General features: G+C 50.5%; 1 protein-coding gene across 2 annotated transcripts in view; it reads left to right on the forward strand.

Moving 5' to 3' along the window:
- Window positions 1-23184, forward strand: part of THADA (THADA armadillo repeat containing) — a 375449-nt gene that overhangs the window by 335455 nt on the left and 16810 nt on the right. Inside the window, exon 37 of one of the 2 annotated variants that reach the window (XM_070069193.1) lies at window positions 11825-11900. The exons of the other annotated variant lie outside the window; for it this stretch is intronic. Within the exon in view, the coding sequence (XP_069925294.1) occupies window positions 11825-11889 (65 nt within the window). The 3' untranslated portion in view covers window positions 11890-11900. Of the gene's footprint in view, window positions 1-11824; window positions 11901-23184 lie in introns of those variants that run through there. 2 annotated transcript variants of the gene reach the window in all.

The following is a 23184-nucleotide window of genomic DNA, read 5'->3' on the forward strand; positions in this document are numbered from 1 at the left end:
AGCTTCCTGCTAATGTCTCTGGGAAGCTGTAGGTGGTGGCTCAAGTACTTGAGTTCCTGCCATCCATGTGGGAGATCTAGACAGAGTTCCTGGTGCCTGGCTTCAGCTTGACCTAGCCCCAGCTGTTGGGGCCGTTTGGGAAGTGAACCAGCAGATGGAAGATCTCTGTCACTCTGCCTTTCAAATAATTTGTTTTTAAAAAGCAGTTGCACTGTAGAGATATTAGCATTTTTAGACCTGGCTGGGGGACAGGAGCGGAGCTATGTGGATTCTGTGTTGTGGTAAAATTATGCTGAGTGCTGGGTCTTTTGCAGATGAAGTCAGCTACTGTAGGCCCTACCTCTTCCCTAAGACATCAGTTGAACAAGGGACCGACTGAGCATCTACTGAGACTGGGTACAATGGCAGAACTTGGAGCAGCTCCCTCTCTCCCTTGATATTCCCTTCTGTCTTGTGTGGGGTGGAATTTCTTGGGCAAGAATTTCAGCCCTCAGACCCACACACCAAGCACAGGGCTGGCTTTGGGAATTGCTCCCCAGGGGCAGAATTGATAGCAGATCATCAGGCCCTGCGTGGGGAACTAGGGCCAGTGCAGAGGAATGAACCTGGAGGGCCTGGGGGAGGCAGCAGCTCTGAGAATGGCGGCCCTGTCCTCTGGGCCCCTGACTGTCCTCACCATGTGAGCAGGCCTCATTCATTCCTCCTAGCACTCTACAAGAGGCTTTCCTGTTTTCTCCATTTAATTCTGTGTGTGTGTGTATATATACATAAATGCATATGCATATATACATATATATACACACATACACACACACACACATCAGAATTACAGAGAGAGAGATCTTCCATCTGCTAGTTCACTTCCCAAATGGCCACAATGGTCAGAGCTGGGCCAGGCTGAAACCAGGAGCTCCATCCGGGTCTCCCACATGGGTGCAGGGGTCCAAGTACTTGGGCCATCCTCTGCTGCTTTCCCAGGCACATTAGCAGAGAGCTGGATCACAAGTGGAGCAGCCAGGACTCAAACCAGTGCCCACAGGGGATGCTGGTGCTGTGGGCTGGGGTTTTAACCCACTGCAGTGCAGTGCTGGCCCCAACACTGGGGTTCTAAACTCAGTGTTGTGTCTGAATCATGGCCTAAGAGAATAGACGGGGGGAGCCCAGAGCAGAGATAAACTGAGTTTGTCGCAGGGAAGGCGGGCACAACGAGGCAGCAGGTGGGCCCACAGCAAGGCTGCGTGGCTGCCTCTTCTCCAGTTTCCCTCCCTGAAGGAGGGACGCGCAGGAGACTCCAGGAGTTCAGAGCCCCTGATTTTCGGATGTGGAAACAAGCCCGGGAAAGCAGTGGTTTCCACGGGGTCATGTAATTAGCAGAAAAATGAGACCTAGATTTCCTGAGAGCCCGTATGGCTCTTCTCTCTGCTGCCCTCGCCCCCCAGCCCCAGGCCTTGATTTCTATAAAGGAAGTGACAGAGATATAGGGGTGCTCGCTGAGAAAGGTCTGGACTCCTGGGGTGGAGAGCAGCGGTCGGGATGAGACGATGCTGTGGGTAGGGGCACGGGAGACGGCCGCTGCGCTGCTTTGGACGGAGGGTGTGGGAGCGCTCGGCAACACGGGGGTGAGAAGAACAGAGTGTTCTGGGGAAGCAGGCATCTCCCAGCAATAAAACCACACCCTGAATCCGGCCTTGAAATTCTGCTGCCCCGGTCTCTCTGGGCCTCCCTGCCCTGGCTGCATAGGGTGTTCCTCCGTAGCATTGCTGGGGCTCCGGGCAGCAGTGCAAAGCTAGGGAGGACAGTCCTAGCCCCAGGCAAACCTGTGGCATCACCAGGTGGAGCATGAGGGAAGCAGCTGCAGGAGGAGAGTCGGTGAGCAGGAACTAGTTGTGTTTTCCCATTTACTCCTTCAAAACAGAGATGCTTGATTCAGGCAGGCCCTCAACCTCGGGCTGTCACAGTGAGCCCAGGGCCGCGTCCCAAATTGCATTTCCCATCCGTTGCTGTTGCCTGGGAACCTGGGGCCCCTGACGTTCACCTGTGTCTCGGCGAGTGCGTCACTGGCAGCTGGCTCCCATGATGTGCCGAAGCAGATGCTAACGAACGCTCCTGCCTCCAATCTGGAAGGAGCTTGCGGGTGCCAAGTGAGCACCCTGGCCAGGCCTGGTTGCTGGGATAATGGGCTTGTTTCCGTGGCCTCCCAGTGACTAAGCCCCAGAGGGACAACACCAGGCTCCTTTTGAGGAAATGAGGGTCACTTTCGCATCATCTTGCTGCTCCTGAAAACCAAGCTCCCTGGCCCAAGGTGACCAGCCTCTGTGGGAGGCAATAAGCCACAGTGGGGGCCAGGGCCATCTGGTGCTGGCTCTGTCTTCCTCATTAGTTGGGGCAAGCTCTGTAGCTGGTGCTGTCCGTCCTGCTCGTGGCCTCAGCCTTCCTCCTCTGTGCTTTCTTTTCCTTTCCTTAGCTAGGCCAGGGCAGGGTGTATTCTCTTTGCACACAGCAGGCAGTCTTCCTTTTTGAACCTGAGCCAGGGTCAGGAGTTGAGGGTGAGCTGATCAAATGTACCCCCATTCTCATTCAGCTCTGGTTAAAGATGACTGAAGAGGCTGCTGACCAGCAGTTCCCCCCCCCCCAACACATATACACACACACAGACTCCTCATGAGCCTTGTGGTCACATTACCTATAGCTAGAATCTTCTATAAAGATAACTCTTTAATTGGGAGAGGGTGTATCTAAAAGAGACCCAAGAAGGAGGAAATGGAGAGTTGAGTGGTCATCTCTGTTTTTAAAAAAATTCTTTGTTTATTTGCATTGTATTTGAATGGCAAAGAGACAGAGATTTTATTCCATCTGCTGGTTCATTCTCCAAATGCACGAAACAGTCAAGGCTGAAACAGGTCAAAGCCGGGAGTCTAGACCTCAGTCAATGTGAGTGTCAGAGACCCAGGTACTGGAGCCGTCACCTGCTGCCTCCCAGGGTACGCGTTAGCAGGAAGCTGGATCTGAAGCAGAGCATCCAGTACTGAACCAGGCACTCTGATATGGGGTGCCGTGTACCAAGCAGCACCCTGACCTCTGTGCCACGTGCACAGATGTTATCTCTTTACATATGCCCTGCCCGCTCCCACCTCTGGGCCTTGTTCTTCAGCCTGGCGCACGCTCGCTGTGCTGATCAGCTTCTCTAAGTAGTGCCCATCGTTCGAGGCCCAGCCATAGGCCCTCGCTTTCCACAAAGCCTTTCAGGCCTGGTGTTCTCTTCCCTTTTGTCAGATCCGCACTACTTAGCTCTTATGTTATTTCTTGGGTATACATCAGCTTTTTATCTTTTTAATGTTTACATTTATTTTGGGAGTCAGACAGATGGAAAGAGAGAGATCTCCCATCTAGTGGTTTACTCTCCAAATGCCCCCAATGGCCAGGACTGGGCCATGCCAAAGTTGGGAGCTAGAAACTCAACCAAGGTCTCCCACATGGATGGTAGAACCCAACTACTTGAGGTATCACTGCTGCCTTCTAGGGTCAGGGTCTACATTAGCAGGAAGCTGACGTCAGGAGCCTTAGCATAGTATCAAACCCAGGTACTTCAACATGGGATGCACGCATTTTATTTTAAAGATTTATTTATTTATTTATTTGAAAGGCAGAGTTATAGAGAGGCAGAGAGAGTCTTCCATCCAGTGATTCACTCCCCAGATGGCCACAAGGAGCCAGGAGCTTCTTCCAAGTCTCCTACATGGGTGCAGGGGCCCAAGGACTTGGGCCATCTTCCACTGCTTTCCCAGGCCACAGCAGAGAGCTGGATCAGAAGTGGAGCAGCCGGGACTCAAACTGGCGCCCATATGGGATGCCAGCACTGCAGGAGGCGGCTTTACCCGCTATACCACAGTTGGATGCAAGCATCTTAACTGGTGTCTTAATTGCTGGGCTAGACATCTGCTGCCACCCATCTGCTGTAAGGGCAGAGGTCTCCATCGCAGCAGAGCTGGCGTGTTCAGTTCTAGAGCAGCTCACGTCAGGCTGACATACTGCTTCTGTGGCGTAGCTTGGTTTTGGGGTTAAGGTGGCCCTGGGGTTTGAGGAGGGTGTTTCTCCTTGGGGCACAGTCACCCTCACAGCCTGGCTGCATGCCCCAGGAGCCCCGGTGATGCCAGCCGTGAGCCCATTAGGTTATGGCTGGTCGACAAGGGCTCTCCCCAAGCCATCCAGTCCCATTGTACGAGGAAATGGAAAGTTCCCTGTTCTCTTAAAAGCCAGTCCTGGAACATAGTGGTCCTGCTTCAAAGTCAAGGGTGTTCATTGTTTTCAAAAGTAAAAGAAAGGCAAATTAGATTCTCATCCCACCACCACCACACACAATCTCCCTCCCCTCCCCCCATCCCCCTCTCCGTGTGTGTGTGTGTGTGTGTGTGTGTGTGTGTGTTCCAAGTGAGACCACTTAGGAGAAAAACTGGCAGGAACCTACTCTGTTAAGAAAATTGGTTTCTGCTGTGGGGTGGGTGGGGTGGGGAGTGGCGTTAGGAAAACGTATGGAAGCTGACATAAAAGATTCGGTTTGTGTTTGGAAAAGGATTCAGGTTGTTTTCAGGTTTGAGTTACAGCTTGGATGTGTTCAGAGCAGCACAATGGAGCGGCTGCGTGACCCGCAGCCTCTGGGGGCGTCCTGCTCAGCATCTCCTGCCTGGGCGGAGTCGGTGGTAACTCCACGGAGAGACCGGAGTGAGAGCAGAGGTTTCCAGAGGGAGCCCAGCTGCCTCGGGCACCCAGGGAAGGGCCCCGTGCACCTTCTCGCCAGAGCAAGTGGGTGCTCAGGTTTTCAGCCTGGGGACTCTCACCGCTTCTCTAACTTCCCTAAGCAGCAGGAGGACCGTGGCTCTGATTGTGCATCCCGTTCTTGTTTTTACACTCTGTTTTTATACTTTGAAGCTGTGGCTATAAAACGTACCCCCAGAAACGCTGGCTCTGCACCCACAAGGCCGGGAGTCATTCAGAGGCAGCGTGGGGGCCGGGTCAGCCCCCTCCCACTCCTTGCCGTCCAGAGAGGGGAGGAGTGGAGACTGGGCAGCAGGCAGGCTTCCAGCCACGTATTTCAGACTTGACTCTGAGAAGTGGGCAGGAGTCCTGCAAGCACACACCGAGGGGTGAGCACCCTGAGCTCCAGCTTTAGATCCAGGGTGGATCCCCTGCCGCGCGGCCGGTTCCCAGGCCCCCTGCTTTCCCCCGCCAGCCCTGCAGTGCTTAGGCAGACGCTGTGAGCAGAGGCTCGCCTCCCTCGCTCACCCCCACTGCCGAGAGTGGCACGCGTCCCCAGGACTGCAGAACCGGAGAACGGCCTAAGCAGCCTGCAGGGGCCTGACCTTCCCGCCAGCCTCTGGCCTTCTTTCTCCCCGGGCCCCGCCCTTCCCCTTCTCCCAGCCCACAGTAGATCTAGGAATCTCCTGACATTGTGTCCACCTTGGCCACGGCTGCACTGGGTCTTCTTGAACAGGCTTGACCGTAAATCTTAGATTGTTTTCCACCTTTGAAGAAGCCGCTTCTATCAGCAAGTCATTATTCACATGTGAGGGGTAGGGAAGAGTTCACCCAATTCAGACTTCAATTTCTTTTTACTCTGTTGCACAACATCCACTCCCCAGAAACCACAGAAATGTTTATAAAAATTAGCTCCCCGTAGACAAGGTGCCCCATAAAGTAGCCTACTAGAACCAGGGCCAGCCGCCTAGTGGGGGGAGAAGGGGAGAGTGAGGGTGGGTTTGCCTAGATTGGAGCTGGCTGGCTCCAATCTTTAGGGGAAAGGAATTTCAGAAATTCCAGAAGACTGAACACCACTGTTCGGGGTGTTTGGGCGCAGCAGATTAAGCCTCTGCTTGAGTTGTCAGTATCTCCTGCGTATCCCGGTGCTGGTTCAAGTCCCAGCTACGCTGCTTCCCATCCAGCTTCCTGTTACTGCATTCTGAGAGGCAGTGCATGATGGCTCAAGTGCTCGGGGCCCTGCCACCCACCTAAGAGACAGGATGGAGTTCTGGACTCTTGGTTTTAGCCTGGCCCAGCGCTGGCTGTTGTGTGCATTTAGGGAGTAAACCAGCGAATGATCTCTCTCTCTCTCTGTATGTCTCTCTCTCTCTTTCTCTCACTCTCACTCTCACTCTCACTCTCACTCTGCCTTTTAAGGTGATGAAAATAAATAACATTTTTTTAAAAGGTTGGAGCTTCTTTAAAAAAATAAGTAAATAAAATGGGACTGGCAATGTGGTCAGTGGGTTAAACCACCACCTGCAATGCCGGCTTCCCCTGCTGGAGTGCCAGTTCAAGTCCTGGCTGTTCCCTTCCAAGCCAGCTCACTGCCAACACACCTGGGAGGCAGTGAAGATGGCCCAAGTACTTGGGCCCCTGCCACCTACAAGGGAAAGCTGGATGACGCTCCTGGCTCCTGTCTTCCACCTGGTTCAGCCCCAGTCATGGAGCCCTTTTGAAAGAACCAGCAGATGGAAGATCTCTTTCTCTCTGTCTCCCCCTCTCTCTATCACTCTGCCTTTCAAATAACTAAAATTCCCACTGTTCTTATTTTAGACTGGTAGACTTGGTAGGTGGGGAGATTTGGGGAAACAGAGGAGATGTTTATAACAAAAGGCTTAACTTAGCTGGTACTATAAGTTAAAGAATATGGTATAATGTAGCTAACGGTCTAGAACATATCTCAGTGTCGTTATACCATACAGAGAGAAGGGAAGGTGGATATGGAGCATATGGAAAAGAAAGAAGGAATCAGGGAAAGAGAAACGGGCTCTCAGCCAGGGCCTGGCTCTTTCTGTCTCTGCTTCTCGTCCGCAGCCTGTTTGCCTGTTTGCCTGCGTGCTTGTTCTCACATTCCCAAGGTGGCTGTTGAACCTTAGCTATCACTGCACCTTCTGGGAGGAAGGAGGGGCAGGAACATCCGTTGTTCATATCCCGAGTCCTTTTTTTTTAAGTAAAGATTTGTTTATTTTATTTATTTGAAAGGCCGAGTTACAGAGAGAGAGGAAGAGACAGAGAGAGAGAGAGAGAGAGAGATCTTCCATCTGCTGGTTCACTCCCCAGGTGGCCGCAACAGCCAGAGCTGGGCCTGCTGGAAGCCAGAAACCAGGAGTGTCCTCTGGGTCTCCCACATGGGTGCAGGGGCCCAAGGACTTGGGCCGTCTTCTACTGCTTTCCCAGGCCATTACCAGGGAGCTGGATCGGAAGTGGAGCAGCTGGGATTCGAACTAGCGCCCATATGGGATGCCAGCAGCTTTACTGTTATGCCACAGCACCAGCCCTTCAAGGTTCCTTTTATCCAGGACAAAAGAAATGTTCCCAGAGCCCCCAGCCTGTATCTCTGCATGCCTCCTGGGCCGGGTCTGTGTCCATGGTCACCTTGGGACTTGTTAGCACGGAGGAAGGGGGATTGCTGCTGAGCAGGCCCCAAGGGGAGAGCAGGAAGTGCCATGACAGGTATAAGGGGCTGTGAGGTGACCATCAGGAGGGCTGGAGAAGCTGGAACTGGGACAAGGGAAGGGCCAGAGCCTCAAAGGCCAAAGATGCTGTGGATGAGCTCTCTGGGAGTCTTGCCCACTTCTAGCAGGAGAATGTGGAGATGAGGGCACATCAGGAGAAGCAGGGCAGCCGCAGTGCCCTGGCACACAGGGCTTCCCACTGTGCTGTGTACACAGACCGCCAGGAATCTGCTCAGCGCGAGGTTGTGGTTCCATGGGTCTAGGCAGGGCAGGAGAGTCTGCAGTTCTTACAGAATCCCAGGTGAGGCGGACGTAACTGATTAATGGACTGTACCAGGAAATTTATTTAAACATAATTTAAAGGCTTCTTTATATGTTGAAGTGTAACAATTTATTTAACCCATTACTTATTTGTAATTATGATCAATGGACTGTACCAGGGTGATTGCAAGACCCCAAAGGATGCTCTTGCAATCAGTGTGCAAATGTGTCTGTTAAGCTTTTAAAAATAATTACTAGTATAATCAGAATAAGAATGAAGACTTTCAAATCATTAAAAGGAAAAAGATAACTCTTAGATTTTTTTTTTAAGAAAAAATCAAAGGCAAAATACATCTTTTGGGAATCCTGGTGTCTGCATGTAACAAAAAAGCCAAAGAGTGATTTAAACACAGTGGAAGTTTCTCTGTGGGGTAAAAGCAGTCTGCAAGAGGAGTCCAGGCTGAGTGGCAGCTCTCCGTCGTGAGAGACCTAGGCCCAGGCTTCTCTGTCTCTCTGCACCTGGCTTCCATCCTGAAGGTCACCTCTTGGTCCTTGGAGGCGGCCAGAAGCATTAGCCATCCTGTCCTCACGGCAGATTAGGAAAAGGGGAAGAAAGGAGACGGCACAGAGTGGAACCATCCCCCTTTTCAAGAGCCCTCCCAAAGTCCCATAAAACTCTTTTGTTTACTCTTATTGGCCACAACTCATAACATAGCCATATTTAGCTGCAAGATGTGCAAAGAAATGTGGTTCTTTTGGGCTGGGCGCATTTAGCCTGAGCTCTCTTACCAAGGAAGGAGGGAACACATCCAGCTACCTGTCAGTTTGATACAGGAGATGCACCTGCAATAACATGCCTTGGTTGGAAATAAAACGATGCATAAAGCTATTCCAGGCGTATGGCAGCAAAAAGGAAGAAGGGGTGGCAGTGCCTGTGGTGGCAATGAGATGATCGGCGTCTGATTGCATGAGTCACACCGTGTCCTGCCAGACTCAGAAAATGTTTCTTAGGTTCGAGTGCTTAAAAGAAGGGGGAGTAATGTAAGCAAACCTCACAGGGAAAACACTGGGTAGCCGCGGTACGCTTGCCACACAGGGAGTGAGTTCCAAAATGATGGCAATGTACTCAGAGTGGATGCAGGTGGAAGGAGAGTGGGGTCTAATTAAAGTCAGGGCTGTACCTTTATGTGAGCATTTCTCCAGAGGAGCTGGGTTGACCACCACAGCAGAGATGTGCAATGAAAGGTGAGGTCCATTATGCAGAGGGTGGTGCTGGGTGCCAGTATTGGTGAGTGAGACATCAGAGCTCCACGGCTAACGGGTCTTGCACTAGTACTGCCTGAGCTCTGGGTCTTAGGAGAAGCAGCAGCCTGTCTGTGAAGCTCTTGAGCGTATGTGTATTTCCAAGCCCCGTGGTTGCAGTCAGTAAAACACTTACGGGGGTCTGATAAGGTCTGATGAGACTCCCGATGGGAGGAGAGCTCACACCAAGTTGTTGAGTACGGGGGCATGTCTCACGTGGCTCTGTCCAAGGCAGAGAACACACTCACAGTCGGAAACAGCAGGTGCAGACTCCATTAAAGTATGTGTGGTCATTTCAAAGTTACATAGCAGGTGGCAGTAATAATATTTGGCAGGGAAATGTGTGGTGATGAGCAAGGCAGGAAGCGTTGGATGATAATAAAGGATGGGATCCCAAAGAAAGTGTAACAGGCACAAATCTTTGAACAGGCCAAGTGGCATCAAAATCCAACAAGAAACACAACAAAAACTTTTAGGAAAAAACTATTAAAATTATGATCATAGCAGGATATTTTGACTTCCTTTCTCTGAATTTAAAAGGTCAACTAGACCAAACATAAGATTATAAAGGATTTGAATACTATATTTAAAAATTCAGGTATAAACCCTGTTCTCTACCAAGAGAAAATAAACATCCATGTCAAATTACTATGTAATATTTACAAAAATTGGCACTTTATGTCACCAAGAAAATTTAAATTTCATAAAACAGGAAATTTTTTAAGCATTTATTTATGTATTTATTTACTTGAAAGGCAGAGCAACAGTGAAGCTCTTCCGTCTGCTGGTTCATTCCCCAAATGGCTTCCTGGTTTCAGCCTGGCCATTGCAGCCATTTGGGGAGTAAACCAGAGGACAGATTTCTCTCTCTCTCTCTCTCTCTCTCTCTTTCTGTGTGTTTGTGTATGTCTGTGTTTGTGTCACTCTGCCTTTCAAATAAGTAAATAAATCTTTAAAAAAAAAAAAAAAAGTGAGGTCCGGTGTTATGGTGTAAAGCCTCCAACTGTGATTGATGCTGGCATCCCATTTGGTTGCCAGTTGGAGGCCCGGCTGCTCCACTTCCAGTCTAGCTCCCTGTTAATGCTCCTGGGAGAGTAGGGCCCTGCACCCTGCGGGACACCCGGATGAAGCTCCTGGCTCCTGGCTCCAGCCTGGCCCAGGCCCAGCCATTGCGGCCATTTGGGAAGTGAACCAGTAGGAGATCTCGATCTCGCTCTCGCTCTTGCTCTCGCTTTGTGTGTGTGTGTGTTTGTGTGTCTTCCTCTCTCTGTGTAACTCTTTTAAATAAATAAATAATCTTTAAAAAAAAAAAAACACCCTGTCATTTTCCCCACATGTCACTGGTGCAGAATGGAAAGATCACTGTCCCTTAGTAGGGCTGCCACACTCTCACTCAGGCAGCACTGTCAGTTGGCACATTTTTAGGGGAGCTTAACCATATCTATAGAAATGTTATTGCACACACTGGTTGAGTCAGTCATGCCAAAACTAGGAATTTACCCCATAGAAATATTTGCACAATTGTGCAGAGCTGTGTTTAATCTGATTCTTTTCAACCTTGTTTATAGCTGGGAAAAAAACGAGCAATCTAAATGTCCATGAAAGGATTAAAAAATAACTTAGATATCTCCACAAACCATGTAGTAGTTAAAAAGAATAAATTTATGTGAATTGTCATACTGTTACCTGAAAAAAGCAAGGAACAAAACAGAATTTCTGGAATGATTCCACTTTATAATAATAATTATTATTATATGTAAATATGTAATATTTTTAGAGTCTCAAAGGCTATATGTTACACATTCCAGACTCTGCTGCCTGTGAGGCCTGGCAAGGAGCATAAATGCATGAGGTGCATTTAGACTCAGCAGTAGGGACTGGCAGCAAGCAGCAAATCACCTGCTCTCTCAGTTGTCGCCAGTTGTCAGGATGCGTCACCTTGCCAGCGTTCCCCAGCCAGGGCCCACGGCTCAGGCCTCGGAAGCAGCAACCCTGTGTCAGCCCCACGACAGCCTCTTTAGGGCCCTGTGGCAGAAGCAGCAGCAATCCCACCGCTGACATCACCACGGGCTCTCTCCGGAGGAGCCTGGAGCCTTTTAGTAGAAGGCAGCCTCATTGCCCCACTCCCCTTGGCGTGGGGCAGAAGGCTCTGTCATGAGTTTAAGATTTTTCTCAACACCCTGGAATTTAGGGCCTGTGTTGTGTTCTGGGATTGCTGGTTCCTTAGTGTTCCTGCAAGTTTGTTGTCTATCTGGGACCTCCAGATCTTCTAGAGGCCCACACGGAACAGCTTACCCACAGTCCCAACAAGAGCCCAGTGTAGAGGGCCTCTTTTGAGAGTCTCTGTGACCCTTGGCAGGGAGAGGGGCCCCAGCACTCGGCACTCTCAGGGAAGAGAGGCTGGAAATAAACAACCAGCAGAGGACAAAACTCAAGGGCTGATACCTGCCTCCCCGCTGTTGATTTCTCCTGTTTAGCAAACACTCTGTGCTGCTTCACTCCCCATTTCTAAAAGTGACCTTCAACTTGATTGTCCCCCTTGACCTTCTTTGTAAATACTGGCCTGGTCATTGAGGCTGCAGTCCAAAGAATGGTTTGGTCTTCAGTATAGGGTTGCTAGTTTTAGCAAACAAAAATACAGGATACCCAGTTAAATTTGAACCTCATATAAACAATGAATAATTTTCTAGTGTAAGTCTGCCCATGCAGTATATAGGAGTACTTATATAAAAAGTTATTCTTTGTTTATCTAAAATTCACACCCAGCTTGTGCCCTGTGTTTAATCCAGCAGCCTTTCTCCAGGGGCTGTCCTGGCTCTCGCTCTCCAGGCGCCATCTTAGAGGTCAAGGATAAAGACAAGTAGCGCCGGCGCCGTGGCTCAATAGGCTAATCCTCCACCTTGCGGCGCCGGCACACCGGGTTCTAGTCCCGGTTGGGGCGCCGGATTCTGTCCCGGTTGCCCCTCTTCCAGGCCAGCTCTCTGCTATGGCCAGGGAGTGCAGTGGAGGATGGCCCAGGTGCTTGGGCCCTGCACCCCATGGGAGACCAGGAAAAGCACCTGGCTCCTGGCTCCTGCCAGGATCAGCGCGGTGCGCCGGCTGCAGCGGCGGCCATTGGAGGGTGAACCAGCGGCAAAAAGGAAGACCTTTCTCTCTGTCTCTCTCTCTCACTGTCCACTCTGCCTGTCAAAAAAAAAAAAAAAAAAAAAAAAAAAAGACAAGTAGCAGTCACAAGAGGTAATTGGCTTGCCAGCGAGCACTGTCCGTACTTCAGCAAGTTCTCGCCCCTGGAGCCCACTGGCCCCTACTCCTGCCTCCAAGCCTCCTCCCCAGCTCTCACTTGCTTCCCTGCTTCTGAGCTGGCCTAGCCTGCTGCCTCTGGACTTGCTTTCTGTGGCTCTCCCCTACCCTCACCTCTGCACCTGTCCTCATCTTGCTCCCAGTGGTCCACAACATGTCATTAAAGTTCACATATCTGAGTGTTGGTTATAATTACTAAATAAGGCTCAGTGTTCCTTGCTGTCATTTAAATAGCTGGAGAATTTAACTTTTTTATGTGCTTCATTTTGCTTTTATTGATAGGTGGCCTTAAGTTCACTTTTAGCCATGTGAATCATTGACCTTCATCCTGAGCGGGAGGAAAGGGCTCTCATGTCCAGAATGAACTCATTCTTCCTAGAACAGACACCAGTGGGGAGGGTGTGCAGTGGGATTATTGAGGCGGGGGGATTGGGGGACCCCACTGAACTGGCCCATTCAGGGAGAAGGAGGTTCCGAAGCCTCCTTACTGCCCCAAAAGCTAGCCTGGTGGGATTCAGCACCGCTGACCAGGGCCGCGCACTTCTCTTCACGGTGCGTCACCTGGCTGCCCGCCAGTAGCAGCGTCTGCTAGGGAGGAGCACAGTTTGGGGCCAGTAACGAGACCCACGCGGTCTTCTGCTTTCACCCTCTGCCTTGCGTAGTGGGAGCTAACACCTGAAGGAAACAGGTAGAGTCTGGATCATTCTCTGACCTCTACCTACATTAGAACCGTCTGGTTTCTAATCGCTGCCTTGGAGGGTTCGATGTCTATGTTCTCTGCCTCTGTTTCCCCTCCAACTCTCCTCCACCAGCAGAGGAGCCTCTACCCACACCAGGGAGGTGTCTCCCCGCTTTGAAGCACAGGGCCATTTGGAGAGAGAATGCTGATCTGGGAATCAGAGTCACCTCTGTTCTGACCCAGGTGGTTCTACTTTTGGTCTCAGTTTTGTCATCTGTAAAATGGAAGTGATTACATATCTCACAGAGTTTCTGTATTAACATAGGAAGGAAAACAAATGGGAAAAGGTGAACCAGGTTCCATCCCCAGTCCAAATGCTAAATGGTATTGATTTAGTACTGGAAAACAAGAAACCTGCTACTTAAAAAAAAAAAAAAAAAGATTTATTTGAAAGGCAGAGTGGGTAGAGGGGGTTAGAGAGAGAGAGATCTTTCATCTGCTGGTTCTTTCCCACAAAGGGCTGCGAGGGCCGGGGGTGGAGCAAGCCAAAGCCAAGAGCCAGGAACTCCATCTTGGTCTCCCGCCTGGGTGGCAGGTCATCATCACCTGCTGCCTTCCAGGCACATGAACAGGGAGCTGGATCAGAAGCAGAGCAGTCAGGACTCGAACTGATGCTCCAGTATAGGATGTCAGCACAAGTAACAGCTGCACCCATTGTGCCCCAGTGCCAGCCCCAAAACTTGCTGTTTGTTGTAAGCTGGTGTTTCATTTGCCACGTTAAAGACCCTTCCCACTTTATTTTTGGAGCTGTCTTTTTGTTCCTTCTGCCTTGGATTTGCGAGCACCTGGGCGTTTTTTCAGGCGGGGGAGAAGACATCGGAGACTGAAGGAGTCCTTGACATTTCATCATCGACTGCAGTGGAAAGGAGTGGGGCGCTTTGAAAAGTCTGACCGAGTGGTTTGTGTCCGGGTTGAGATATCTTCTTGACCTTGTAAGGGAGGCAGCCGCATGAGTCTGCCAAATGGCTATAGCTCAGAATTGTTTGGCATCAGCTCTCGTACCTTTGAAGGGAATGGAGTAACAAAGCCTCACCCACCTGGAGCAGAACCCTGTCAGCCATCGAGTGCGGAGGCCTGACCCTGCTGGAAAGCCCTGATGGGTGAGGCCCGGGAGCCCCAGTGCCCAGAGCGTGTGGGAAAGCGAGCAGCAGCAGCCACAGCATTCCAACCCTGATACTTGGACGGAGCTGGTGCATTCCCTTGGTTACAGCCATCAGGGGCTCAGAAAGGCCGAGCGATTTAGCCATTTAGCCAGAACCTTCTCCCATCCCCTCACCACCTTGAAATCCCCCCTCACCCTCCCAAGTCCGTCACCTTCCCAGCCACAGCCCTGCAGTGGGAAACAATGGACGCAGCCACACCCGCGTAGGTGCAGGTCCCTGTGTCTGGGAAGGGAGGCAGGCGCAGGATCAAAGCCTCTCGCAACCCAAGAATTCCTCAGCAGCTCCAGTCCCTTCATAATTATGGTTTGGAGATTTGCCAGAAAGCAAAACCACTTGGCATGCCACATTCAGCAATGAGTGCTCTCTGTGTTCACAATGGTCCCTGTGCAGAGCAAATAGGCACCTTGAAGAAGAGGTAGGATATTTATATGTGTACGTAAAATAACCTGCACCTACCTGCACCTAAAGATGCTTTCAGGGAAAAATGTGGCACATCTGCTACACTGGTACCTACTGTATGAGAAGGTTGGAGAAAGGCTATGTACTCTGCCCACCTCCATCCCCACCTCCCTGGGTTCGAAAGAAGTCTTTGTTTAACACAGAATTTCTAAAACCTTTTGTTGTTGTTGTTGTTAATTTTTAAGTTTGTGGTTTTAAATATCTGCTAACATTCTTTAAAAAAAAAGTTTCCCAAGGAAATCTTTTGGGACATGATGGCCAGTAGGGGCAGGAAGTAAGGATTTAGACCGGGGGAGAGCGGACGGAACAAGCGCAGAGCCCTGAGGGCTGAGGAGCATGCTTGCTAGAGGCCCAGGTTTCTGCTTCTCTGGGTCTGTGTGTGTTCAGTTTGTCCAGCCAACAAATGTCACTGCGGGAGATGCGAGATGAATGGCTGCCTAAGGGAAAGTGCATTGGATCGGCACAGTTGCAAGGGGCAGTTAAGGGAAAGATGGAGAGCATTCCAGAAAGAGTGGCAAAGTGTGAGGCCTGTTCCAGAAGGAGGAAGCCAGCATGGCGCAGGTCATCACACGCATGAGTAGCGTAGGGTGAGGTGAAGCTGGGAAGAGAAGGACCTTTGGATCAGGCAGGGCTTTCAGGTGTTCTCTCCTGTCTCTCACGTGATGGTCAGTCTAACCCAGCCCACGTCAGCACAGAGGCCCGTCCTGGGACCTGTCACTGAATTCCAGGGCTAAGACTGGCTTCAGATGTGGCATAATTCAAGGGCTCAAACAGTGTCCCCCTGACCTGGTTGCTTGCCATAGCTCCCTCTGCTTCTGGGTGTTTCCATTTTCAGATTGGAGTTCATAGTGACTGTAGCAGCTCTAGCCTTTACAACTTCACTTATTCAAATCCTGTGTCAGTAAAGTTCCACTGCATTTTATTGGCTCTCATTGAGTTCTAGGCCCGTCCCTGAGCCAATCTTGAGAGCAGGGAAAACAGTGTCCTAATTGGCTCAGACCTGGGGCAGGTGTCCAGGCCTGGAGTGAGGTGGTTAGCCTCATTCAAATCCCATGGCCTGAAAGGTGGTGAGGAAGAACCAGCTCTCCAGGGAGAGACTGAGGCACAGCTCTCTAAAAGAGGGTGGAATAGAAGCTGGGCAGTTAAAACCTGGAATGCCAGGCCAAAGAATCTGGATATCATTTACAATAGAGATTTTTGAACAATTAAGTAATATGATCAGAGCTATGAATTTACATTAATTTGGCTACAGTTTAATAGCAGCCATGTGCTTGGCACGTGGTAAGGGCTTAATAAGTATACATTGAATGAGTGAATAAAAAAAGGACAAATGGGTGATTAGGAGGAGGGGAGAGAAATTACAGATGGGGGCATTCTTAGAAGTCCATTGTAATAGTTTGGAATGAGAATTAGCAAGAAAACCATCAAAATTAAGAAGTTTCAATGTCATGAAACACACATAAGAAGAAACCATCAAGAAGATAGGGTTGGTCAGCTGTGCCAGACATTCAAATGGTCAGGTGAAGGAGGATGAGATTGAGAAAATATCAGGAGTGAGAACTGAGAGAGAAAATGCAATTGGGGGGGTGGGTGCCGATGTCAACTCCCAGGAGTTTAGAAGTAAATAGGAGGTAGGCAAATAAAACCAAAGGGCCCAGGTGTGGGCTACTGTGTGTCACCGTCTGCCTCCTCATCCTCTTCCCCTCAAGTTCAGCAAGCAGGAGCCTCCCTCCCCTCCACATAGCCTCCAGGCTGCACCTTATGCCGCCTCTGTGACCATTGTCCAGCCACAATTCCCCCTTCTCCCTCGGGTCTTCATGCTCTCTTGCGCTGCCTCCAGTGGCTCGCTCTCACATAAATGTTTACATTACTCCTCTGCCCTAAAACCACATTTCCTAGACTCTGCTCTGCCTTCAAGCTAATATTTCAAAAGAATGATTAGAGAAACTTTGAGGCTGGGGAGGACGGAAGTTTGGGCTTACGTTGGAAATCCTTTGTAGAATTCACGATTATCTGTTGAGAATGAGCAGTTGGTTAAGGGGTGGGATGGAAGGACGGGGAGAACAGTTTATGTAGAGGTTCAGTTAGGAGTCACCAGTGACTGAAAGAATGGCCAAGGGCAGCGAGAGCCCAGCTGAGATGGAGCAGCATGAGTTATAGAGAAACTGTCACGCAGACTGCCTCTGTTCTGCTGGACTGAGTAGCTCCAAGGAGAACCGTAGGGTGGGTCCGGGGAGGGGTGGTTATGGAGTGGGTCCGCCTGACAAGGCAGCTGGAAACCACGAAGAGTATCACAGAGCCAGGGAGTCCTGGGATGCAGAGAGAAGCAAGAAATGGCCTGCGAGAATGGGCAGAGTCAGGAACGCGGTTAGGGTAAGGGACGGGTTCAGTGGAAGAGGTAGAAGGTGAAACAGTTGTGTTAGGAATGATGGGGCTGGCGTTGTGGCACAGTGGGCTAAGCTGCCGCCTGCAGCACCAGCATCCCATAAGGGCGCCTGTTCAAGTCCCAGCTCCTCCACTTCTGATCCAGCTCTGCTACAGCCTAGGAAAGCTGTAGCATCTTAAAGGTTGGAAAATGCAGAGGATTTGCTCACAACAGAACAGATTCAGATTGAGAGAGCTGTTTTTCGTGGTAACTTAGGGAAATGGCTCACATGCATGGGCCCCTGCACCCACACAGGAGACTGGAAGAAGCTCCTGGCTCCTGGTTTAGGTCTGGCATGGCTTTGGCTGTTGTGCTCATTTGGGGAGTGAACCAGCAGATGGAACCTCTCTCTCTCTGTCTCTCCCATTCTCTCTGTAACTCTGCCTTTCAAATAAAATAAATAAATCTTAAAAAAAAAGAAAGAAAGAAAGAAAGAAAGAAAGAAAGAAAGAAAGAAAGAAAGAAAGAAAGAAAGAAAGAAAGAAAGAAAGAAAGAAATGTTAGGCCATGTGGAATGGGAGTCATAGCATATAGACTATGTGGTTTAAATTCCAGATCCTAACCTGGGTCTTTATTATGGTTCATTTATAAGATGGAGCTCATAAAACCTTCTTTAAAAGGTCATTGTAATGAGTACCTAAAAACACTTAGGGTAATGCCTCATGTCAAAGTGCTCAGAGAACATCGGCAGTGACGCTGAGAGTGTTCATTTCAAAGTGATGATGATAAAGCCTAGAACTTGAGATCCTGAGTTGAAATAACAGTAAGTAGTGACAAGTCCCCAGATGTACATGATGTTGGCAGCCGAGTGAAACTGGAGATGGAGAATCGGCATTGAAGAGGTTGAAGTGTGGTAAAACCAGATATTGGCAGGGACAACTTGATGGCCGTTGAAGTCATTGACTGCGTGGGATGCTAGCTGAGGTTGGGGTGGACTTGAAGGAGAGTGTTGAGTGATGGGGAGGGGCTGGTTAGGAGTGGCAGGAGTGTGCTGGTCTGTCCACGTCCAAGACCGGGGTAGATGGATCAGCCTTGATAGGAGAGCTGGGAGCCCAGTGGCATCTGGCAGCAGGAAGGAGAAACGTGGAAAGGATGGAAAATGCAGAGGATTTGCTCGCAACAGAACAGATTTGGATTGAGGGAGCTGTTTTTCATGGTAACTTAGGGAAAACTACTCCCTGCGCCTGGGACAAGCCTTCATCAGGCAAGAGGGGAGGGAACAGATTCCTGAGAAAGTCAGTCGGGGGAGGCTGCGTCCCCTCACCTTGAGTGTAAGGCGTGTGGCATCAGACAAGCTGGCTCAGGACTGTGGGCAGGCGCTGGGCCTGCGCAGGCTGGACACAGTGCCTTGCAGGCCTCACCACAGCTCCCACTCTGCTGCAGTTCCCAGCTCTGACAGACAGAGGCCCAGCAAGCTGGGACTGGGGGCTTCTCTCTCAGAGAGCCAAGAGCAGCAAAGGGAGCGGAAACAGGACACCAGCAAGCTGTGGCCGCCTGCTCCTCCAGGAGCGCCGCTCTGTAATGTAATTGTACGCAGACATTTTTTTCACATGATGTCAGGGAACAGCCTCCCTTAAAAGCATTCATGAAAAAGCGTGACTGTGAAACAGACTCGGCAGGGAAATGGAAACCAGACGAGTGGGTAAAGAGATTTTCCCTTTGCTGCCCTGCGATCTGATCTCTGCGCTTGGCATAAAACTGTTTCATGGGATCCACTTACATGGGAGTCACAGGTGACTTCACGTGTCTGGCTTTGTTACCCAGCATGACGAGGGGCAGGAAACCACTCCTCCGTGGTGATGCAGGCCACCCTCCAGGCTTGCCACCCTTCTAGCCCTTCTTGTCCTGCGTGAGCCCAGTCCCAGCTCACGGCGGAGGAGCAGGAGCCCCTTTCCACTTTCTTTGTAACTCTCTGAACACCTTCTTCTGTGCACTGTCCCACGCCTACTTGGCATGCGGGCCTGGCAGAGGCGCTGTCTTACCTACTCCCTCTTCAGGGGGGAAAGGATCCCATTACCCATTGCCCTCCCTTACTCCTCCCCATGGAGTCCTTTCCCCTTCTTTTTTTTTTTTTTTTTTTTAAGATTTGTTTATTTTATTTGAAAGGCAGAGTCACAGAGAGGCAGAGGCAGAGAGGGAGAGAGAGAGAGGTCTTCCATCTGCTGGTTCACTCCCCAGCTGGCTGCAATGGCCAGAGCTGTGCTGATCCAAAGCCAGGAGCCAGGAGCTTCTTTCAGGGTCTCCCACGCAGGTGCAGGGGCCCAAGGATTTGGTCCATCTTCCACTGCTTTCCCAGGCCATAGCAGAGAGCTGGATCAGAAGTGGAGCAGCCAGGACTCGAACCACCACCTATATGGGATGCCAGCACTGCAGGCGGTGGCTTTACCCACTATGCCACGGCTCCAGCCCCTCCCCTTTTTTTCAGCTTTCTGTTTTTTATTAAGGTGAAATTATATGGCTCACCACTTCAAAGCATTTCAGCGGCATTCAGTGCATTCACAATATGGCGTAGCCCGCGGCACTGTCCAGGTCCACACATTTTCATCACTCCACAGAAGAACCCTAGTTGCATTCAGTGTTCCCTCCCTGTCCCCCAGCCCCTGGAAGCCACCAGTCTTTCTGTCTCCACGGGTCTCTGTGAACTAAGTGGAATCCCATCCGCCCCCTACGTCTTGTCTTCCTTCATCAGGCAGAATGTTTACAAGGTTCCCGCGTGCTGTTGCATGAATCAGCACTTTATTTCTCCTTATTGCTGAGTAAAATTTCATTGTTTCGACTCCATGGCGTGTATTCCTAGAGGCGGGAGTGGGAGCCGGATGCTAAGCCCCCGTTTCGCTCTGTGAGTACCTGGCGGTGCTTTCTTGCTGAATGTTCCCCCAAGGTCCGCTCTGACAGGCATAGCAGGCCTGCAGCACCCTGTCCCCGCCTCCTGCGTCACTGAGGATTGGCACACTGTCCTTGGGCTGCCAGGTCCGAAAAGACTTCAGAGAGCAGGAGTCTGTGGAAATAAGGTCACAAGTGAGATGCTGGTCATCCCAAGAAGGAGCCGTGGGGCAGGGTGGGGAGCGTAAAGGGCATCGAGAAGATTCTAGAAAAGATCTGAGCACAGCAAGGGAAGCCCTTAGCGTGACGGACGGTGCGGCGGGCCTGCTGTTTGCCAGGGGGACGGGGGTGACAGGAGAAAGCTGTACACTTCCTTATCCCTGCAGCCGTGCGGTCACAGGGGCCCAGCAGAGGGGTCTTTCACGGACAGAGGTGGGACATTTGGGCTTTGTGGAGCCGCTTGAGGCTCTGAAATGGAGGCCTGATCAGGCAGGATGGCCTCAGGCAGAGCAGCCGGACACACCGGAAGCCAGCAGCCTGCTTAGATGGCCACTGCTGTTCCTAAAGGAAGTGGCAGTGGGATGGAGCAAGTCTGGGAGGCATTTCCGGGGGTACAGTCATCAGGATGGGGGCTGTGGGTGCCGAGGCGAGGGCGGAGAAGAAAGACAACCAGGAAGCATCGAGGCGAGAGCTGCAGAGACTGCGCCACGGCCAGGGGCTGGAGGGCTGGGCCGCCTGAGACAGAACTGAGGGCCGAGGCCGCCGCCTTTCTCTCCCTTCAGGCCAAAGGAGAGTTCACTATGGATGCTGTGTGCTTTGCCCTCGCCACTTGGACTTGGAGGACATTGTGACTCCGTGAATACAAACTTGCATCTGGATTATACCAATACTGGTTCACCGTCATCCAGAAATTATTTTCCATTTTAACTCCATCAGATCGATTTAACTCTTTGATCAATTCTCTAAACAGAAAACATCTTTAACATTGCCCCGTCTTTTTTTTTTTTTTTCATATCTATTTATTTTATTTGAAAGAATAACAGAGAGAAAGCCATCATCCACCTGCTGATTCACTCCATAAATACCCCTCAAAGCCAGGAGCTGGGAACTCCATCCAGGTCTCCCATGTGGGAACCCAAGTACTTGGGCCATCTTCCGTTGTTTCCAAGGCAGAAAGCTGGATCCGAAGCAGAGTAGCTGGGTCTCTGATGCAGGCGTCCCATGGAGCGACTTAACCCACTGTGCCACAACACCCACTCCTCCCTTATTTTTCTTAAGTATCAGCTCTTTTCTGTGTAAATTTGGTAAAGAAATTTTAATTTTTGCACCAAAATTTGAGTCAGTGAGCATTTTATTTACCATGCCCTGTTTTAGACTTTGTCAGTGATATGTTTTAGTTTTATTTCCACCAAGTTGTAATTCCCTGGTAGTTGTTGTCATCTTTATTTGAAGTTTTCTGTATTGCTAACAAAATGACTTTTTCTGTTAAGTTTTTGGCTGATTATTTTTTCTGGCAACGTTCACAGCAAGGTCAGAAACAATCCACCCCTCCCCACAGTCCCGGCCCCGCCCTCCGCACCGAGGACTGGTGGGAACGAAGGGGGCTTTTCTGGGCGGTGGACTGTGTGGTCTTAGCCAGGATGAGCTTCCTAGCAGCTAATTAAAATCCCGCCTGCAACAGTTGGGTCTCCGGGAGCCTAGAGCCTGGCTGCCCTCCATTCTCCAAGTCCGCTCCTTGGCCTGTTCTCGACAGGGTGATCTCTTGCAGGCCACCCCCTTCCCTTCCCTCTCGCCCAGGCTTCTGTGAGCTCAGCCACCGCACTCCTGTGAGCCTGGGCCCTGTCAGCAGCTGTTTCCCAGGCCTCTGGGAGGGTTGGATGGTCGCTCCAGGGAGGCTGCTGGGGGTATGTGGTCAGAGGGGGCAGATAGGAAAGTCCTTGAGAGGCCTGGGAGTAAACTCAGTCTCAAGATAGAAAATTCCCAGAAACTGAAATCATAAGCACTTCATGTTTTGAGCACTGTTTGTAACTCTTAAAATCACTTTATGAGTTTAAAAGTTGTTTATACAGTCATATGCTATTTGTTTGCTTATTTATTTATTTATTTATTTGAAAGGCAGAGTGACAGAGAAAGAGGGAAGGAGGGAAAGAGAGAAATCTTTAATCTACTTTCATTCCCCAAATGGCCGCAACAATTGGGCTAGGACAGGCCGAAATCAGGAGCCAAGAGACCATCCGGGTCTCCTGTGTGAGTGGCAGGAGCACAAATACTTGAACCATCTTCTGCTGCTTTCCCAGGCATATTAGCAAGGAGCTGCACTGGAAACAGAGCAGCCAGGACTCAAACTGGCACTCCAGTGTGGGATGTGGCATAATGGACTGGGCCACTATGCTGTCCCCATTACATATATAGCCATTAAAAAAAATTATGCATTTGTTTGAAAGGGTTACAAAGAAGGGAGTAGAGGGGGAGATCTTCCATCCACTGGTTCACTTTCCAAATGGCCACAACAGCTGGGGTTGGGCCAGGCTGAAGCCTGGAGCCAGGAGCTTCTTCTAGGTCCCCCATGTGGGTGGCAGGGGCCCAACCACTAGGGCCATCCTCTGCTGCTTTCTCCAGGCTATTGGCAGGGGGCTGGATGGGAAGTGGAGCAGCCAGGACACAAAGTGGCGTCCACATGGGATGCTGATGTCATAGGCAGTGGCTTTACTCGTTTTGGCACAATGCCAGCCCCAACATAACCATCCTATTTCGTGTAAAATATGCTCTAGAATGTTAGCACAGTGATGGAATCCCCTGCTGAGTAGAGGATGGCCCAAGTCCTTGGGCCCCTGCACCCGCGTGGGAGACCCAGAAGAAGCTCCTGGCTCCTGGCTTCGGATCAGCACAGCTCCGGCCATTGCAGCCAATTGGGGAGTGAACCAGCCGATGGAAGACATTTTCTCTTTCTCTCTCTCTCCCTCCCTCCCCCCCTCTCTCTTTCTTTCTGTGTGTAACTCTGACTTTCAAATAAGTAACTAAATCTTGAAAAAAAAAAAAAAATCTCCTGCTGAGCATTTCTCAGAGCATGTCCCCATCCTTAAGCGATATGTGACTGTATCTTGATTGGTTTGCCCCATTACCCTATTGTATTCTATTAGGGCTATGGAAGACTGGGGCCAGGTGGCAATGCCTATAAGGAGCTTTCTAGCTATGGTACACAGCTGGGAGATGATAATGTTACAATCCTAAAGACAAAAG

This window comes from Oryctolagus cuniculus, chromosome 2 (assembly GCF_964237555.1).
Source record: "Oryctolagus cuniculus chromosome 2, mOryCun1.1, whole genome shotgun sequence".
NCBI lineage: Eukaryota > Metazoa > Chordata > Mammalia > Lagomorpha > Leporidae > Oryctolagus > Oryctolagus cuniculus.